The sequence below is a fragment of the Lytechinus variegatus genome, chromosome 10, assembly GCF_018143015.1.
Source record: "Lytechinus variegatus isolate NC3 chromosome 10, Lvar_3.0, whole genome shotgun sequence".
Lineage (NCBI taxonomy): Eukaryota > Metazoa > Echinodermata > Echinoidea > Temnopleuroida > Toxopneustidae > Lytechinus > Lytechinus variegatus.
Window position 1 is genome coordinate 7,938,541 of NC_054749.1, and position 14,863 is coordinate 7,953,403.

Below are 14,863 nucleotides of genomic sequence, written 5' to 3' on the forward strand. Positions count from 1 at the left end.
ATATTCATTCAGCTCTGTTCGGCGAGTAGGCCTGAAAAATAAAACAAGACACATCATAGCCTAGGCAAATAAATAGTAGTCGCAATGTAGTGTCTATCGCAATGTATGATAATATTGAGCCCAGCCCAGGCAATTAAATTCATGCACAATCAGGGGTGGATCCATCATTTTCCAATACAATAGAGGGGGTGGGGAATTTAAATTTCTTTGATCCCCCATGGCCTGCTGACTAAAATCAGGTAAATTTTATTATTTATTTGATTGAGATTTCACTTTCATAAATAAGCGCAGCCAAAATTTATTGGTGTACTCGATCGTCTGAAAATGAAGAAAAACATTCATGAACAGGATATGATGCCAGCTAATTTTGCTTCAGTATATAGGACTTGACAATACATGGTTGATTCGGGTACAGATGGGGGAGGGGGGATTGGGAGGCCAGACCCCCAAATTTTCACGACCATGAAACAAAAAGGATAGATATAAAAGGAAAGGAAAATGGGTGAAAATTTTTTAATATCATTTCAAAACCTATCACAAAATAAGATTATTTTAATTAAAAAAATTGTCATTTTTTATTTGTTTGCTTCGCCTTTACAGCTTATTTGAAATTTTGTCCCATACGCCACATTTATAACGCCATGGCGAATGATTTGTGCGACCATGGGGGAGCTATATAGGCCTTGAAGCGATGTTCATTCTATTGTTTTTTGTTTATTTGCCTGTCTATAGTTCTACGGGATTTTTTTAAAGTCATATTAGATCCCCTATAATCTGATAATGGTAAATCCAGATCGGACCCTGGTCCAAACACCATTACTCACCTTGACTGAATTTACTGAAATTAATCTCAGTATAAGCCCATTCCTCCAAATTACAAGTGGGTTTGAATGATTACAAAAACAAACAAGCATAACGCTGCAGTTTCATTAAAATTGTCTTTGAAATACATAATGGAATAGGATAGTTATGACACTTTCATTTTTATTTAATTTGACAAAACACAGATAAATACACAACACTGATATCATTAACAAGCAAACTGTAGGAATCGATGACGACCCCTATACTTTCTCAGGGCCGCCATGCTAAGACACATTGATAAGGAAGCGATCCCATATCTGTGGGTATTTTTTTTCTTCGGTTGAATTATAGGGATATTAATGAGCATAACGAATCATTAAATGATTTACTTTATTTTTTCTTTTAATTCGACCCCACTACTTGAAAAATATAGGGATAGTTGCCCCTCATGTTCCCTGTGGCACTCCCATTTTCACTGGCTATACCTAAACTCCAACAACAATTATACTGCTACTACTGTTACTATAGTATACAGCTACTACTGCTACTATACTACAACAACAACTACTACTACTATTATTACTACTACTATGCTACTTCTACTACTACTACTATACAACAACAACTACTACTACTAGTACTATACTACTTCTACTACTACTACGACTCACTACTGCCCCTGCCCCACCCCTCCGTCATGCACACTTATGACACTAATACTATGGTAAGATGATGATGATGATACTGATGACTGTGATATTGATGATGATGTTATTGATGATGATGATCATGGTCATGATGAAGATTATAATTGGCAAAATAAACTAGAATAAGATACAAAATATGAGCGTATGGAAACTAAGAAATCTAACATTTTTCGGAAAAATTATTATCATCAAAACTATGTTGGTCTCGCTAATCCTGCAAAAGTAATTAGAGTTCCCCCCAAAATAATCAAATCTCTAAATAAAATGTTATATACTTTTATTTGGAATTCTTCAAAAGAAAAGGTTAAAAGAAATGTTTGTATAAATAAAACAAACGAAGGTGGTCTTGGTATGGTCCACTTAGAATCGAAAATTGAATCACTTAAGATTTCGTGGATAAGCAAGCTGTTAGAGCAAAGCGAACGTAGTTGGAAATTTCTTTTTAATTACTGGTTATCAAAGATTGGTGAAATTCCTTTATGTTTTGAATACAATATTTCAACAAAAGATATGCATTTTCTTTGTACAAAAGCAAATATGCCCAATTTTTTCTATGATTTTTTTGGGTAGCTGGTCTAAGTTAAAGGACAAGTCCACCCCAACAAAAACTTTATTTGAATAAAAAGAGAAAAATTCAACAAGCACAACACTGAAAATTTCATCAAAATCGGATGTAAGATAAGAAAGTTATGGCATTTTAAAGTTTCGCTTATTTTCAACAAAATAGTTATATGAACGAGCCTGTTACATCCAAATGAGAGAGTTGATGACATCACTCACTCACTATTTCTTTTGTATTTTATTATATGAAATATGAAATATTTTGATTTTCTTGTCATTGTCATGTAAAATAAAGTTTCATTCCTCCCTAAACACGTGGAATTCCATTATTTTAACATTTTGAGCTTCGGGCAAGGAGGTCCTAATTGTCAAATTCGTATAAATTGAAATATTGTATAATTCAAACAATAAAAAACAAAAGAAATAGTGAGTGAGTGACATCATCGACTCTCATTTGGATGTAACTGGCTCGTTCGTATAACTATTTTGTTGAAAATAAGCGAAACTTTGAAATGTCATAACTTTCTTATTTTACATCCGATTTTGATGAAATTTTCAGCATTGTGTTTGTCTGATTTTTCTCTATTGATTCAAATCAACATTTTTCTGAGGTGGACTTGACCTTTAAGATATATTGGTATATTTGGAGTAAAAAACATTGAAAATGAAATTATTTGGAATAACAGCGATATAACTCTTAATAAACATATGTTGATATTTGAGAAATGGAAGCATGCAGGTATAATTAGGGTAAAAGATGTTATTAGAAATCGTCAGTGGTTATCAACAATTATTTTGAATAAATCTGTCTATTCTTCTCAGCTTTTATTTGATTTAGAATATGTTAAATTAAAAAAGTCTTTTCCTGTTTATTGGTTAAATAAGTTGTTTAAAGAAAATCGTGTACTAGAATTAAAGAAAAGTGAACGAATTTTAATTTCATTCAGATTCAGATTCAGATTTTATTTCCAACAGAAATAGCAAATATACAAATCATTTTCATACATTTTAACAAATATTTACAATACATTAATGATAATAACATATAAAAAAAATACAAAATATTTTATAGAAAAAATTATAATACTTTGGAAAGAAAAGTATCTGTGGAAATGGGGGATTCACTCAAAAGCATCGCTTGTATAATGTGAACCCCCCTAAAGGAAGAGAATAGAGGAGAGAGAGAGACGCAATGGTTGCTATTTGCCTACGAAGATTTACAGAATAGATGAAAAAGAACAGGATAACTCACAGAACAAGACAAAACGAAGAAATAATAAAAAGAAAAAAGAAAAAACAAAACAGGACGACAAAAGTAGAATAAACGTAAAATAGAATCAGGACAAATTACGACCGAAAAGAGAGGATAAAACAAAATGATAAAGACAAAAACATAACTTGAAGTCTGAGAGGAGATGATAACAAGCGGGAATTAGTAATGAAGACCTCGGTAGGATTGAAGTAAGAAGTTTTTCAGTTTTCTTTTAAAAGAATGTATGGAAGGGCTGTTTTTTATGTTAATGTCGAGGGAGTTCCAAAATCTAGGACCATCGAACATAAATGTACTCTTTGCCAATAAAGTTCTAAAACGGGGTAAATGAAATTCGTTAGATTGCCTAGTAGGGTAATTATGAAAAGACCGATTAAGAGGAAACATAGAATCAAATACACGTGGAAGTGTGTTTTTGTCAAATTTAAACATAAATTGTCCTAAATGAAATAAGTATAGGTCGCTTATCTTCAGCAATTTGCTATCAATAAATAGTGGGTCAGTGTGTGAACGAAAAGCTGAATTATGAATAACACGAAGGGACTTCTTTTGCAGTAATAACAGTCTATCTAAAATGGTTTGGTGGGTGCTGCCCCAGGCAAGTATCCCATAATTCAAGTAAGGCAAGATCAGGGAAGAATATAGCATTAAAAGTGATGACGACGAAAAATGATATTTTAGTTTATTGATAATGCCAATATTTCGCGAAATAATCTTACATATACAATCTATGTGGTATTTCCAGGAAAGCTTATTATCAACGGTAACACCGAGAAATTTAATGAATGTGACACTTTCTAAATTAGTGTCATCTAAAACAATGTCCATGGGAAGTGTATCAATGGAATTGCTAAATAGCATGTATTTAGTTTTAAGTAGATTAAGAGACAATTTGTTGGATCTTATCCATTGTGTGACTTTTAAAAGTTCATTATTAACAGTATTTACTAAGGTATATGGATTTTTATGGGAATAAAATATATTAGAATCGTCTGCAAAAAGAATGAACGAAAGGATATCAGATGATTTACAAAAGTCATTAATATAAATGATAAATAATAAAGGGCCAAACAGACTGCCTTGCGGGACTGCACAATTAATGTATTGCATGTTGGATGCATGACCATTCAAAGATACAAATTGACGTCTGTCGGACAAGTAGCTTCTGAACCACTCCAAGGCCTTCCCGCGCACACCATAATGAGAAAGTTTATGTAATAAGATATCATGGTTAATGGTGTCGAAGGCCTTGGAGAAGTCCAGAAAAATGCCGACTAAATGTGAGCAATTATCAAAAGCGTGGGCCACTTTATCAACGAAATTCAATAGTGCATGTTCTGTGTTGTGTTTTTCTCTAAATCCAAACTGAAAGTTAGAAAAAATATTGTGAGATTTAAAAAAATCAATTGTTTTGCTATAAACCACTTTTTCTAAAATTTTTGACAAGGATGATAATAAAGAAATTGGGCGATAATTACTGACACTTAACTTGTCACCCTTTTTGTACAATGGAATGACCTTGGCAATTTTCATGCGATCAGGGACTTGACCGGAGGTTAGAGAAAGGTTAAAAATATATGTCAAAGGATCGATAATTTCAGATATTATACCTTTTAAAATAAAGTTATTGACATCATCATAACCAGGACTTTTTTTATTATTCAAATTAGATACAACGTCAGTAATATCTTTTTTGACTACGGGAGTGAAAAATATTGAACTAGAATTAGGTGTACCTAGGTAATCATGAAAGTGTTTTGTTGAAGGGGGGATGTCTCGAGCTAGGTTAGTTCCTATAGATGAAAAATAGTCATTAAAAATATTAGCTATATTTTCAGGATCACCAATAATATCACCGTTAGACCTAATTTCAGTTATATCGGACTTGTTACTGGATAAATTCATGGCTTGTTTAAGAACTTTCCATGTGTTTTGAATGTCGTGTTTATACAGAATTATTTGATCAGTAAAATATCTTTTCTTTGCCAAACGTATTGTTTTAGTTAAAGTATTCTTATATGTGGTGTATTTAGTTTTTGCCTGAAGAGTACCTTTAAGTTTGGAATTATAATATAAAATTTGGAATTATAATATATCATTAAAATTTGGAATTATAATATATCATTATAATTTATCATTAATTTATCATTATAATTAATTTATCATTATAATTTATCATTATAATATAAATTTATCATTATAATTTATCATTATAATATATCATTAAAATTTGGAATTATAATATATCATTAAAAAGTGGAGTACAAATAACTCTTACTAACAAGAAAGATATATTCTTTATTGTGTTCAGAGGTATCCGAAGAACCAGGTATTGTATCTTTTTGGTCTAATCTGTTCCCATTACCAATTTCCTTTAATTGGATCCATGTATTTTATTTCAAGTTGCATTTAATTGTGGATAACAGAGTTAGACAGTTTAGTTTTAAACCAAACAAGATTTTACCATCAAGAGACAATTTATTTAAGTGGCATGTATTAGAAAGCAACACATGTAACATTTGTGGAGAAGTTGATACCACTTTTAATTTCATACTGTATTGTAAATATGTTCGATTATTTTTGAAAGTTATAGAAAGGTTGGTATTTTATATTTTCAAGATTACTATTTCTATAGATGAAAAAACATTAATTATAGGTTATGATCTGCAAAATGCCAGTAATATTATGTGTAATCTATTTTGTGTTATTGCTCAATTTGTTATTAATCGAAATTATATAAAAAGCATATTCAAAGGAAAAAGATATGATGCGAATTCTTTATGGATTGAATTCAAACTTATTATGATTATTTATTTAGAAAATTTATGTAAACAAAAAACCAAGTTAGGAATTTTGAAAAAATGTGATATCCAAAAAATTATTGCATTATTGAATTGAATTGTTTTTTTTTTATTGTTTGTATATAAATGTACATGTTATTGTGAATAAATACCTCGATTAAGAGGATAAAAGAAAAAAAAATGATGATGATCATGGTCATGATGATGACGATACTGACCATGAAAACGATGATGATGATGACAAAGACGATCGACATGATCGAGGATAATGTTCGTATTTACCTGGAGAACACCCCCCCCCCAAAAAAAAAAAATATATATCTCAATCGAAAACGCTATGTCTGTAACTCATCATTTTCACTAATATTGCAAACGGAATATTCTAGGATCCACGGCTACTAACGTAGCTATAACAGGAGGGGGGGGGGGTAGATCCATAAACCCCCTTTTTGTCCATCTCTTCAAGTGTATTTCATTATGTTCTTCCCAACAGTAACGTGAGAGGCCAGACGATATTAAGAATGACGTCATCCGGTGATGAACTTGGGCTAGCTACAGCTGACATGACCCTGCAGAGGAGAAATGTGCAAAACAGGGGGTAAGTGAGGTGGGCAGGGGCAGGCAAAGAAAATTATTACATGAAAAATAAAAACACAATTATCTCTAAATGTACGTAAGTCTCTTTACATGTAATAATGTAGAAACTCTAAAAGTAAATTCGTCTTATCCAAATATCATGAGAAGGGACAGAGGGATGTGACGGGGGGGGGGATGGGTGGCCCCTTCGGGAGGAAAGATTCAGAAAATACCAATAGACAATATCAAATTTTGTTTTTAAAAATGGAGGCCCTCTTGGAGTCCACTGCCACCCTTCACTCGAGTTAGGGTTTAAATATGCAGCCTACTCATGCCATGCGTATTGAAGGCCCTCTTGCTCAGAATTTAAACAGCATTTATATGTGCTAGTCTTTGCGTGGAGACACTCTTGTTGATCATAGTTTTAATCAGGGTCTGTGCCTGCAGAGTAACATGTGATATCGGTGTTGTGGGGGATTACGACGTGAATTTAAATGTCAGGGGCGGAAAACGGTTTTACACTGGGGATGGCCGGGGGGGGGGGGAGCTGAAAACAATAATCAGATGGTCATTTAACGTTTTTGTACACGGTTTGGGAAAAAAGTTGGGATGGGGAGGGGGGGGGGGGGGGGCTGAAGCCAACCCAGCCCCCGTTTCCTTCGCCCCTGGATGTAAAAGGCTCATTTACTTCAACAGTAAAATGTAGAACGACGTACTTGCTTTGGTAGTCCTTTAGAACTTGATCGGATGGGTTAGTCTTTAACTGTCGCTGAAATGCAGAAGAACTTCTGATAAAACCACTTATTTGGGAAACGGACCATTTACATCTAAGCTGCAGAGACTCATCTCTGTTTTAGACAAAACAAAATAATACAATGAAAAAAAAACGTGATTATGTATTTATTGGGATAGATTACTGTTAACCATGGCATCCTTTATATGGATCAATAACATTATTATCGCGGTTTTAGGTGATGCGTTTTCGTGCAGGTCCATTCAAGTTACTCAAACACTGATTATGCAATCATTACGTTATTGTTGTATATATATTTAGTTATCAAAAATATGAAGCAGTAAATTTTTTATAGTATAAAACTCCCTCCATTGACTACATACTCGACTTTTTCTGTTAAACTTGTAAAGTTTGAAATTTGGAAATATGGTGTAACTTAAACTTTTGCTTCCTAAAATGGATGACAACAATTTTCATCTTGTAATTACCTGAAGGATTGTGGGAAGGGTAAATGTAATCCAGGCAGACCATCTTGTGCAAATTTTCCTTCTGAAAGCCAAAACTTTTCAAGGTCTTTTTCAAGCTGAAAAAAAAAGATTATATAAATAATGATTTAATCATATATAGAAAGTAAACAATACAAAGAATTATATGTGAGATTCAGTAACTACATTTTTGCATATATTCTAAAAAGTTTTTTAATTTGTCATTCACTTTAATCAACGCGTGTTGTCTTCTATAATCATAATAAGGAAGTAGAAATTTGCAGATGATTTAAAGATTTCACCCCGAGGGAATAGAAAATGAATGTAGAGTGGAATTTAAGTGATACAATTAGGGGCGTCTAGCCATGTTGTAGATTGGGAGGGGATCAAAGGGGAATATCTCCAAAACTTTCACTGCGCTTCGCGCGCCATATTATAATACAGAAAAGGGCTAAAAATTGAAAACTTTGTATATTTGATATCATGTTTATGTCAAGTTTAAATGTTTTATAGTGCTTTTAAAAACATATATTTGCTTCACATATTAAGACCTATATATTTTTCAGCTTATAAAAATTATTAGGAACAGTGAGGATGGGGGGCGATCCAATTATTGAAAGATGTATAGCACCTCATGAGAATAAACTTTATTGCAGTCACCTCTTTGAAATATCGTTCCAGGTTTTTCCTGATACGTTCATCCACGTGTTCGATCTTATAATCTCCATAGTTGATGATAGCCAGGCAGCCATTTTGTTTCAAGACTCGTCTACATTCGTTACAGAACTTATCAAAATCAAACCAATGCACAGCCTCGAAACACGTGATCAGATCCACAGAGTGGTCGTCCAAAGGTAGAGTTTCCGCTGGTGATACTCTGCAAAAAATTGGATTAATTATCCGATGGTCAAGCTTCACTAATTGAATTTGTTTACGTCACAATAAACATGGATTCTTGAAAATTATGGCTTACATCTGTACGATTTATGTCATTTCATATTTGCTACTCATATTTGGTAACTTCCAAATTTACCCGCCAAGAATTTTATTACAAATGTTAAATCATCTTTGGTTTGTTTTATTATTGATTGGAGCTAGATTTGTTAACAACAAAAACACACAAATTAAACAAAGCAACTAATTTGGAGGCCTTTAATGTAAGTGTTAATTCAGATGAAATAATATTCGGGTGAGTGAAATTCCTTGCTCGGCAGAGTGCATTAGACCAAGATGGAAAATATTATTAAAGGTCAAGTCCACCTCAGAAAAATGTTGATTTAAATCAATAGAGGAAAATCAGATAAGCATAGTGCTGAAAAGTTCATCAAAATCGGATGTAAAATAATAAAGTTATCGCATTTTAAAGTATGCACAATTAAGTCACATGCAAATGAGAGAATCAATGATGTCCCTCATTCACTCTTTCTTTTTTTTTTTTTGAATTATTACAGATTTGACAGCAATGATCATTTGACAGTGGTAATTCCACGTATTCAGGGAAAAATAAAACTCTGTTTCACAGGACAATGAGGAGAAAATTAGAATATTTCATGTTTCATATAAGAAAATACAAAAGAGTGATGTCATCGGTTCCCTCATTTGCATACTGACTCGGATGTGCATATAACTTTTTTTATGAAATTAAGCGAAACTTTGAAATGCCATAACTTTCTTATTTTACGTCTGATCTTGATAAAATTTTCAGTGTTCCGCTTGTTGGATTTTTCTCTTTTTATTCAAATCAACTTTTTATTGGGATGGACTTGTCCTTTAATCAGTTTATATGGAGGACCTACTTGAATTCAACGTTGGGGACAGTATTTGCCTTCGTTGCCGCCTCTACCTGTGCAGGGCTCACGTCAAATCCAATGACGCGTTCAAATTGTGAGCTCAAGCCATAGGTCCCTTGGCCAGATCCACAACCAACATCTACAAGCAGCTGATGGGGAGGGGGGCTCTGGAAAAATAAAAAGGCTTGCAAGTGTTCAATTATCTTATAAGGGAGGGGGCACTTTCAGATAAGTTTATTCGATTTTTTGTTGTTGAAGATTTATACAAACATTCTATTTTCAATAAACAAATATTATAGGCCTATCATGCCTCTGAAAGAAAGAACAGAGAGCAGTAATAGACATGATTTGCAGTTTGCATCTTTCATTTATAAAGGAGGCACTTTTCATAAAATGTACATATGGCAGGGGCGGCATATACCCAACAACCTGTCACTAATAATTAGACAGTCTCCATCATTAGCAATCTTCAAAAAGTCATTAAAAACTCATCTTTGTAGTTTTTAAAATAGTACATCTTATTTATTGTAAGCGATTTGGGCCTAATGGGAAAAGCGCAGTACAAATAATAAGAAATAATAATAATAATAACTCCCCCTCCCCCCTCCCACTGTGCCCCTAACTGGACCCGTAATTTCCTGTTTAATGTCGAATCGCAAGTCATCGAAAAAAAAATTGATTCGGACCTACATTTATGGTTGTATCTTACCTTTTCGTTTAGAAATCGTAAAATCTTCTGACATACTTCTTCGGAATAGGTAGGCCTGAATTTAATATACTGATCCGCGTGTGAAGCACCTTCAAAAAATCGGTTTGACATGGTGGAGTCATAAAAATCTGAGTGCAGATTGGAAAAGGTGAGAAAACGCATATAAAATTTACTACTACTATACTAGACTACTACTACTATACTACTACTACTACTACTTCTACTACAACTGCTACTGCTGCTGCTACTACTTCTACTACTACTACTACTACTACTACTACTACTACTACTACTGCTGCTACTGCTGCATGCTGCTACTAATACTACTACCATGACTACTACAACAAACTTGCAATACACGCTTAAACATACATTTACGAAATAGATACAACCTTACCAGTTATACTTATTTCGGGTACGTGGTGTTACTCTGTATAATCTGTATACATGTATACCGATGAATTGATCATATTAATTGCTTGAACCTCTGGGATGTATTTATTCAAGATCAGAATCAAAGGTCGAAATAACTAAGTTGTTCAATCTGAAGAGAATAAAAAAATCTGAATAAATCGTGTTGACTGTTTTAGATGGCACGTTGCAGAATTCCTGTCGATATTGCTCCATATACATGATGGTGGTGATGATGACGATGATAATTCAAGATTTATATAGCACATGTAAAAAAATATCCAATTTTTTTTCCATCGTAAAACAATAACCACCTAACTTAAATTGCACTAACTTCACTACGAAGTATTATTGTGAAACGCATTGGCGAATCTGGGGGGGGGGGGGGCACGGTCCCCTATTGGCGGTGCAAAAGGCTGGGGGCAGAAACAAAGGGAAGGAGAACAGAAAATGTTATTAAAGATTAGCTGGGAAAGGGGAAGCACTGGAAAACATATAAACTTTCAGGTCACTTATAATAAAAATCAGCTTGAGCTACGTGTTAACTGTATCCATGAAATACATATCATCTTCAACTTGAAAAAGCTTAGAATATCCTGAATTAAATTCATTATAAACAAAAAAATCCGCTTGTTTGCCTTGCTGTCATTATTTTGATTATGGAGGTAAGTTTTATTTAAAAATTCTTAACGTCTTTCAGGTCTGGACATCACGAATTTACGGTTATCGCTATGCGATCGCATTATGAGTGATATATCCTCTTAATAAATTACAAAAAAAAAGAAATTACAATTATTGTTATTTTTGAAGGTCAGTATATGAGAAATATCAGATCGTGATTCGTGCTGGCATTAATCCCTCTGTTTGTGTGTTTTATGATGGGACGTGGTGGAGATAATGATGGTTGCAGATGAGAATAATCAATTACGTGGAAGAAGTGGCATACAGATGGGGGTAGCTCTTGCCCCTCCCTAAATTTTTCAAGACCAAGGAAATAAAGAAAGGAAAGAGAGATGGTGACATATATTATTTTTTACATATATCATGTCAAAATCCATCACAAAAATGGACTTTGGTATTAATATAAATATCGAAATTTTGCTCGCTCGCTTCACTCGCCAGCAATTTTAAAAAATAAATTTTATGCGGTACGCCATATCTAGCCCCTCAAAATTTCTGGCTCATTAATCTATCATGTTGAAAATGATAAACTACAAAAATAATTCCTACCTTGTTGTCGGATATCATTCAATTTCGCTCGTTGATATTATAAATGCGAGACATTCTCAAGCAAGTATGAGCATATACATTACTTTTTCGCGATAGAAGGATCAGAGATCGTGATCTACTTATGTGTTTGTAGAAACCGACCTTTAGGCGGTGACGATCGCTGAACCCACTTATCAGTACTAGACTGGTCTGCAGAATATGACATCATAAGGGGCGGATCCGGGGGGGGGGGGGGCTAATTGGCTGGAAAAGAAAACTACGTAGCACCCTCGAAATAAACATGGGGGTGCTTCTCAGTGCCATGCTCATTGGTAGCAAGTGGGGAGGGTTATAATTTGAGTACATGGTGCCCCCTTTTCTTGTTTGTCAGAAATCTTTGAAGATAAGTACCTCCTATTTTCGGGTCCCCATATAATGGTCACTCCTGGAGTCACCGCTGTAAGGTCCGGCGACCAAAGATAATAAAATGGCCCGGTAAAATAGCGCTAAAAAAACAGGAAGAGAGACTGTCCTACACAGGGGCGGATCCAGGATTTTCCAAAAGGGGGCAAATTTTTCGGAGGAAATTGACAAGCCAAAAAAAAGTCTTCAAGTTCAAAAGAGGGGGCACACCTCTTTTTTCATGCCATTTTTACATTACAAATTTTTAATTTTGCTTCTCAAAAGGGGGCACGTGCCCCTTGTGCCCCCTGGATCTGCGCCTGGTCCTACGAGGGTTTTGTGCAATGGACCAGTGGATATATCATTGTTTTATACCCCCTTCTATGGCAAACATATCTTCATTCATCAGTTCATTATGTTCATTAAAAAAATTCCAAGCAAAAATTATTGGTTTAATGGCAGTATATTTACAATAAATAACCTAGGATGTCTTATGTGTAAGCAAAAAGGTACATTGTATACAAACATAAATACATTAACATTATAATGTGGGAAAACAAGACAGATACATAATTCAACAGAAAAAAATGTAAAATTGATGAGGATAGTACATGCAGTAAATAACATTTAATGAATAAAATATGAATTCTGGTAACGGTAAACAGTCAGCAAGCATGGCAACAATAGAATCTTAATTCGTAGTGGAATAGCATACAGGAACTATTAGCAAGGCCAGGTATGTAGAATTTGTTTATATTACGTGATGTAAGGAGGAGCTGCTCGCATTGATATCACACATTAAAAACAAACTTTAAAAATTCGTAACTGTCTTACACTTTGATGGAATTTCATGAAGATCTTGGATCTCGTCATGTCTACATGATCCCATCGGAGAGATAATCAGATGACTTTCATCTTTTAGATGACATGATCATGTATCCAAGCTCTTGTCATCTGATCGATCATCTCTACCACAGGATGTAGATACGACGAGATCCGAGATCTGTCATCTGATCATCTCTACCACAGGATGTAGATACGACGAGATCCGAGATCTGTCATCTGATCATCTCTCCCAACGGATATACGATGAGATCCAAGATCTGTCATCTGATCATCTCTACCACAGGATGTAGATACGACGAGATCCGAGATCTGTCATCTGAACATCTCTCACAACGGATATACGATGAGGTCCGAAGATCTGTCATCTGATCATCTCTACCACAGGATGTAGATACGACGAGATCCGAGATCTGTCATCTGATCATCTCTCCCAACGGATATACGATGAGATCCAAGATCTGTCATCTGATCATCTCTCCCACAGGATGTAGATACGACGAGATCCAAGGTCTCGTCATCTGTTCAGTTTTTCAGAATGTAGACAAAACCCCGGGAGATCCAAACTATATAAACATCTTGGTAGCACTACCTCTGGATGTGGTCTCGGGTAGGTTCGCTAAAAGGTGGCCCGAGGTAGGTTTGGGATGTTTACATCTGATTTCTTTCCGACCCGAGGTAGGCCCCGGGCCGGCCCGAGGTAGGGAATCTCTCAGATGTAACAGGGGTCTAGTTTAAGCTCCAATATCTTCATGATTTTTTTTTTACAATAGTATTCAAACAGTGTTAAACCAAAGTTTAAACGCCCATTTTTCGGGTTAATAACGTATTTTAACGAGCACTTATTAAACAGAGCATGGATTGCATTACCAACCCATTGCAAAGGGTAGTAACGAAGCCCACGATTTGATTATGCGTGTGTCACTGGAAAATAACGGGGTTTTTTTACTACTTTCACTAAACTAAATCGTCAAAATCCCCCAAATGTGCAAAATATCCTCAAATTTGTTTCAATCGCCAATATTTTTTCTCATCCCCGGCATAGCCTTCTTAAAAATCCCAATTTTCGAACATTTCTCACGCGTCCATGATTATTTGTTATTTGTCTCTGTATTTTAAATCGACCAATAATTAAGCCCTGAAAGTCGATCATGACCTTGGGATACTGTTTATGACATAGACTTGTTGTGATTTTATTTGACTTATATTGTGTTGAAAATGAAATAAATGATAATGATTTTAAAAAAAAAATATCCTACATGGACTCCATTGAAGATCGAACGGCCATCGAAAATTTCGAAGGAAATTCTTTCCATCTTATTCCATCTCAAGATATATTTTTTTTGCCAGTGACATCTACCTCTTTGAAAATGGATAATTGACGGATAATTGTTATTCTTGCCCGTTTAGTTGACCCTGACACCTCTGTGTGGGACTATCTTGGTTACTTAATGACTTTTTATTATCTTTAGACGCAGGTAGGGCTTTGATGTCTTGTGCGGTCTAGCTAGTCCAGCCCTGACTAGCATAAAAAGACGACCCTGCCTCCGGGGGGGGGGGGG

General features: G+C 34.6%; 1 protein-coding gene across 4 annotated transcripts; it reads right to left on the bottom strand.

Moving 5' to 3' along the window:
• Window positions 1-6,208: 6,208 nt before the first annotated feature.
• On the bottom strand, window positions 6,209-12,246 carry LOC121423068 (putative methyltransferase DDB_G0268948). Of its 4 annotated transcripts, none has more exons than XM_041618347.1 (7): window positions 12,161-12,246; window positions 10,437-10,564; window positions 9,734-9,894; window positions 8,598-8,814; window positions 7,941-8,035; window positions 7,436-7,567; window positions 6,209-6,712 (listed from the first exon to the last, which is right to left on the bottom strand). In XM_041618347.1, the coding sequence occupies exons 2-7, from the start codon at window positions 10,545-10,547 to the stop codon at window positions 6,619-6,621; spliced, it is 810 nt and encodes a 269-aa protein (XP_041474281.1). In that variant the 5' UTR covers window positions 10,548-10,564; window positions 12,161-12,246; the 3' UTR covers window positions 6,209-6,618. The 4 variants fall into 4 exon arrangements, with proteins under 4 accessions (XP_041474281.1, XP_041474280.1, XP_041474282.1 ...); XM_041618346.1 differs by having other exon boundaries at window positions 12,078-12,246; XM_041618348.1 differs by lacking the exon at window positions 12,161-12,246 and adding an exon at window positions 10,834-11,125.
• Between the last annotated feature and the right edge of the window lie 2,617 nt (window positions 12,247-14,863).

What these genes read in the sequence shown, in the direction of transcription:
- LOC121423068 (XM_041618345.1), bottom strand. Translation starts at nt 10,598, where the DNA reads ATGCGTTTTCTCACCTTTTCCAATCTGCACTCAGATTTTTATGACTCC. An exon ending in GTCCCCAACGTTGAATTCAA is followed by an intron (nt 8,815 to 9,733) that starts GTAGGTCCTCCA and finishes AATTTTTTGCAG; the next exon opens with AGTATCACCAGCGGAAACTC. An exon ending in CCCTTCCCACAATCCTTCAG is followed by an intron (nt 7,568 to 7,940) that starts GTAATTACAAGA and finishes TGTCTAAAACAG; the next exon opens with AGATGAGTCTCTGCAGCTTA.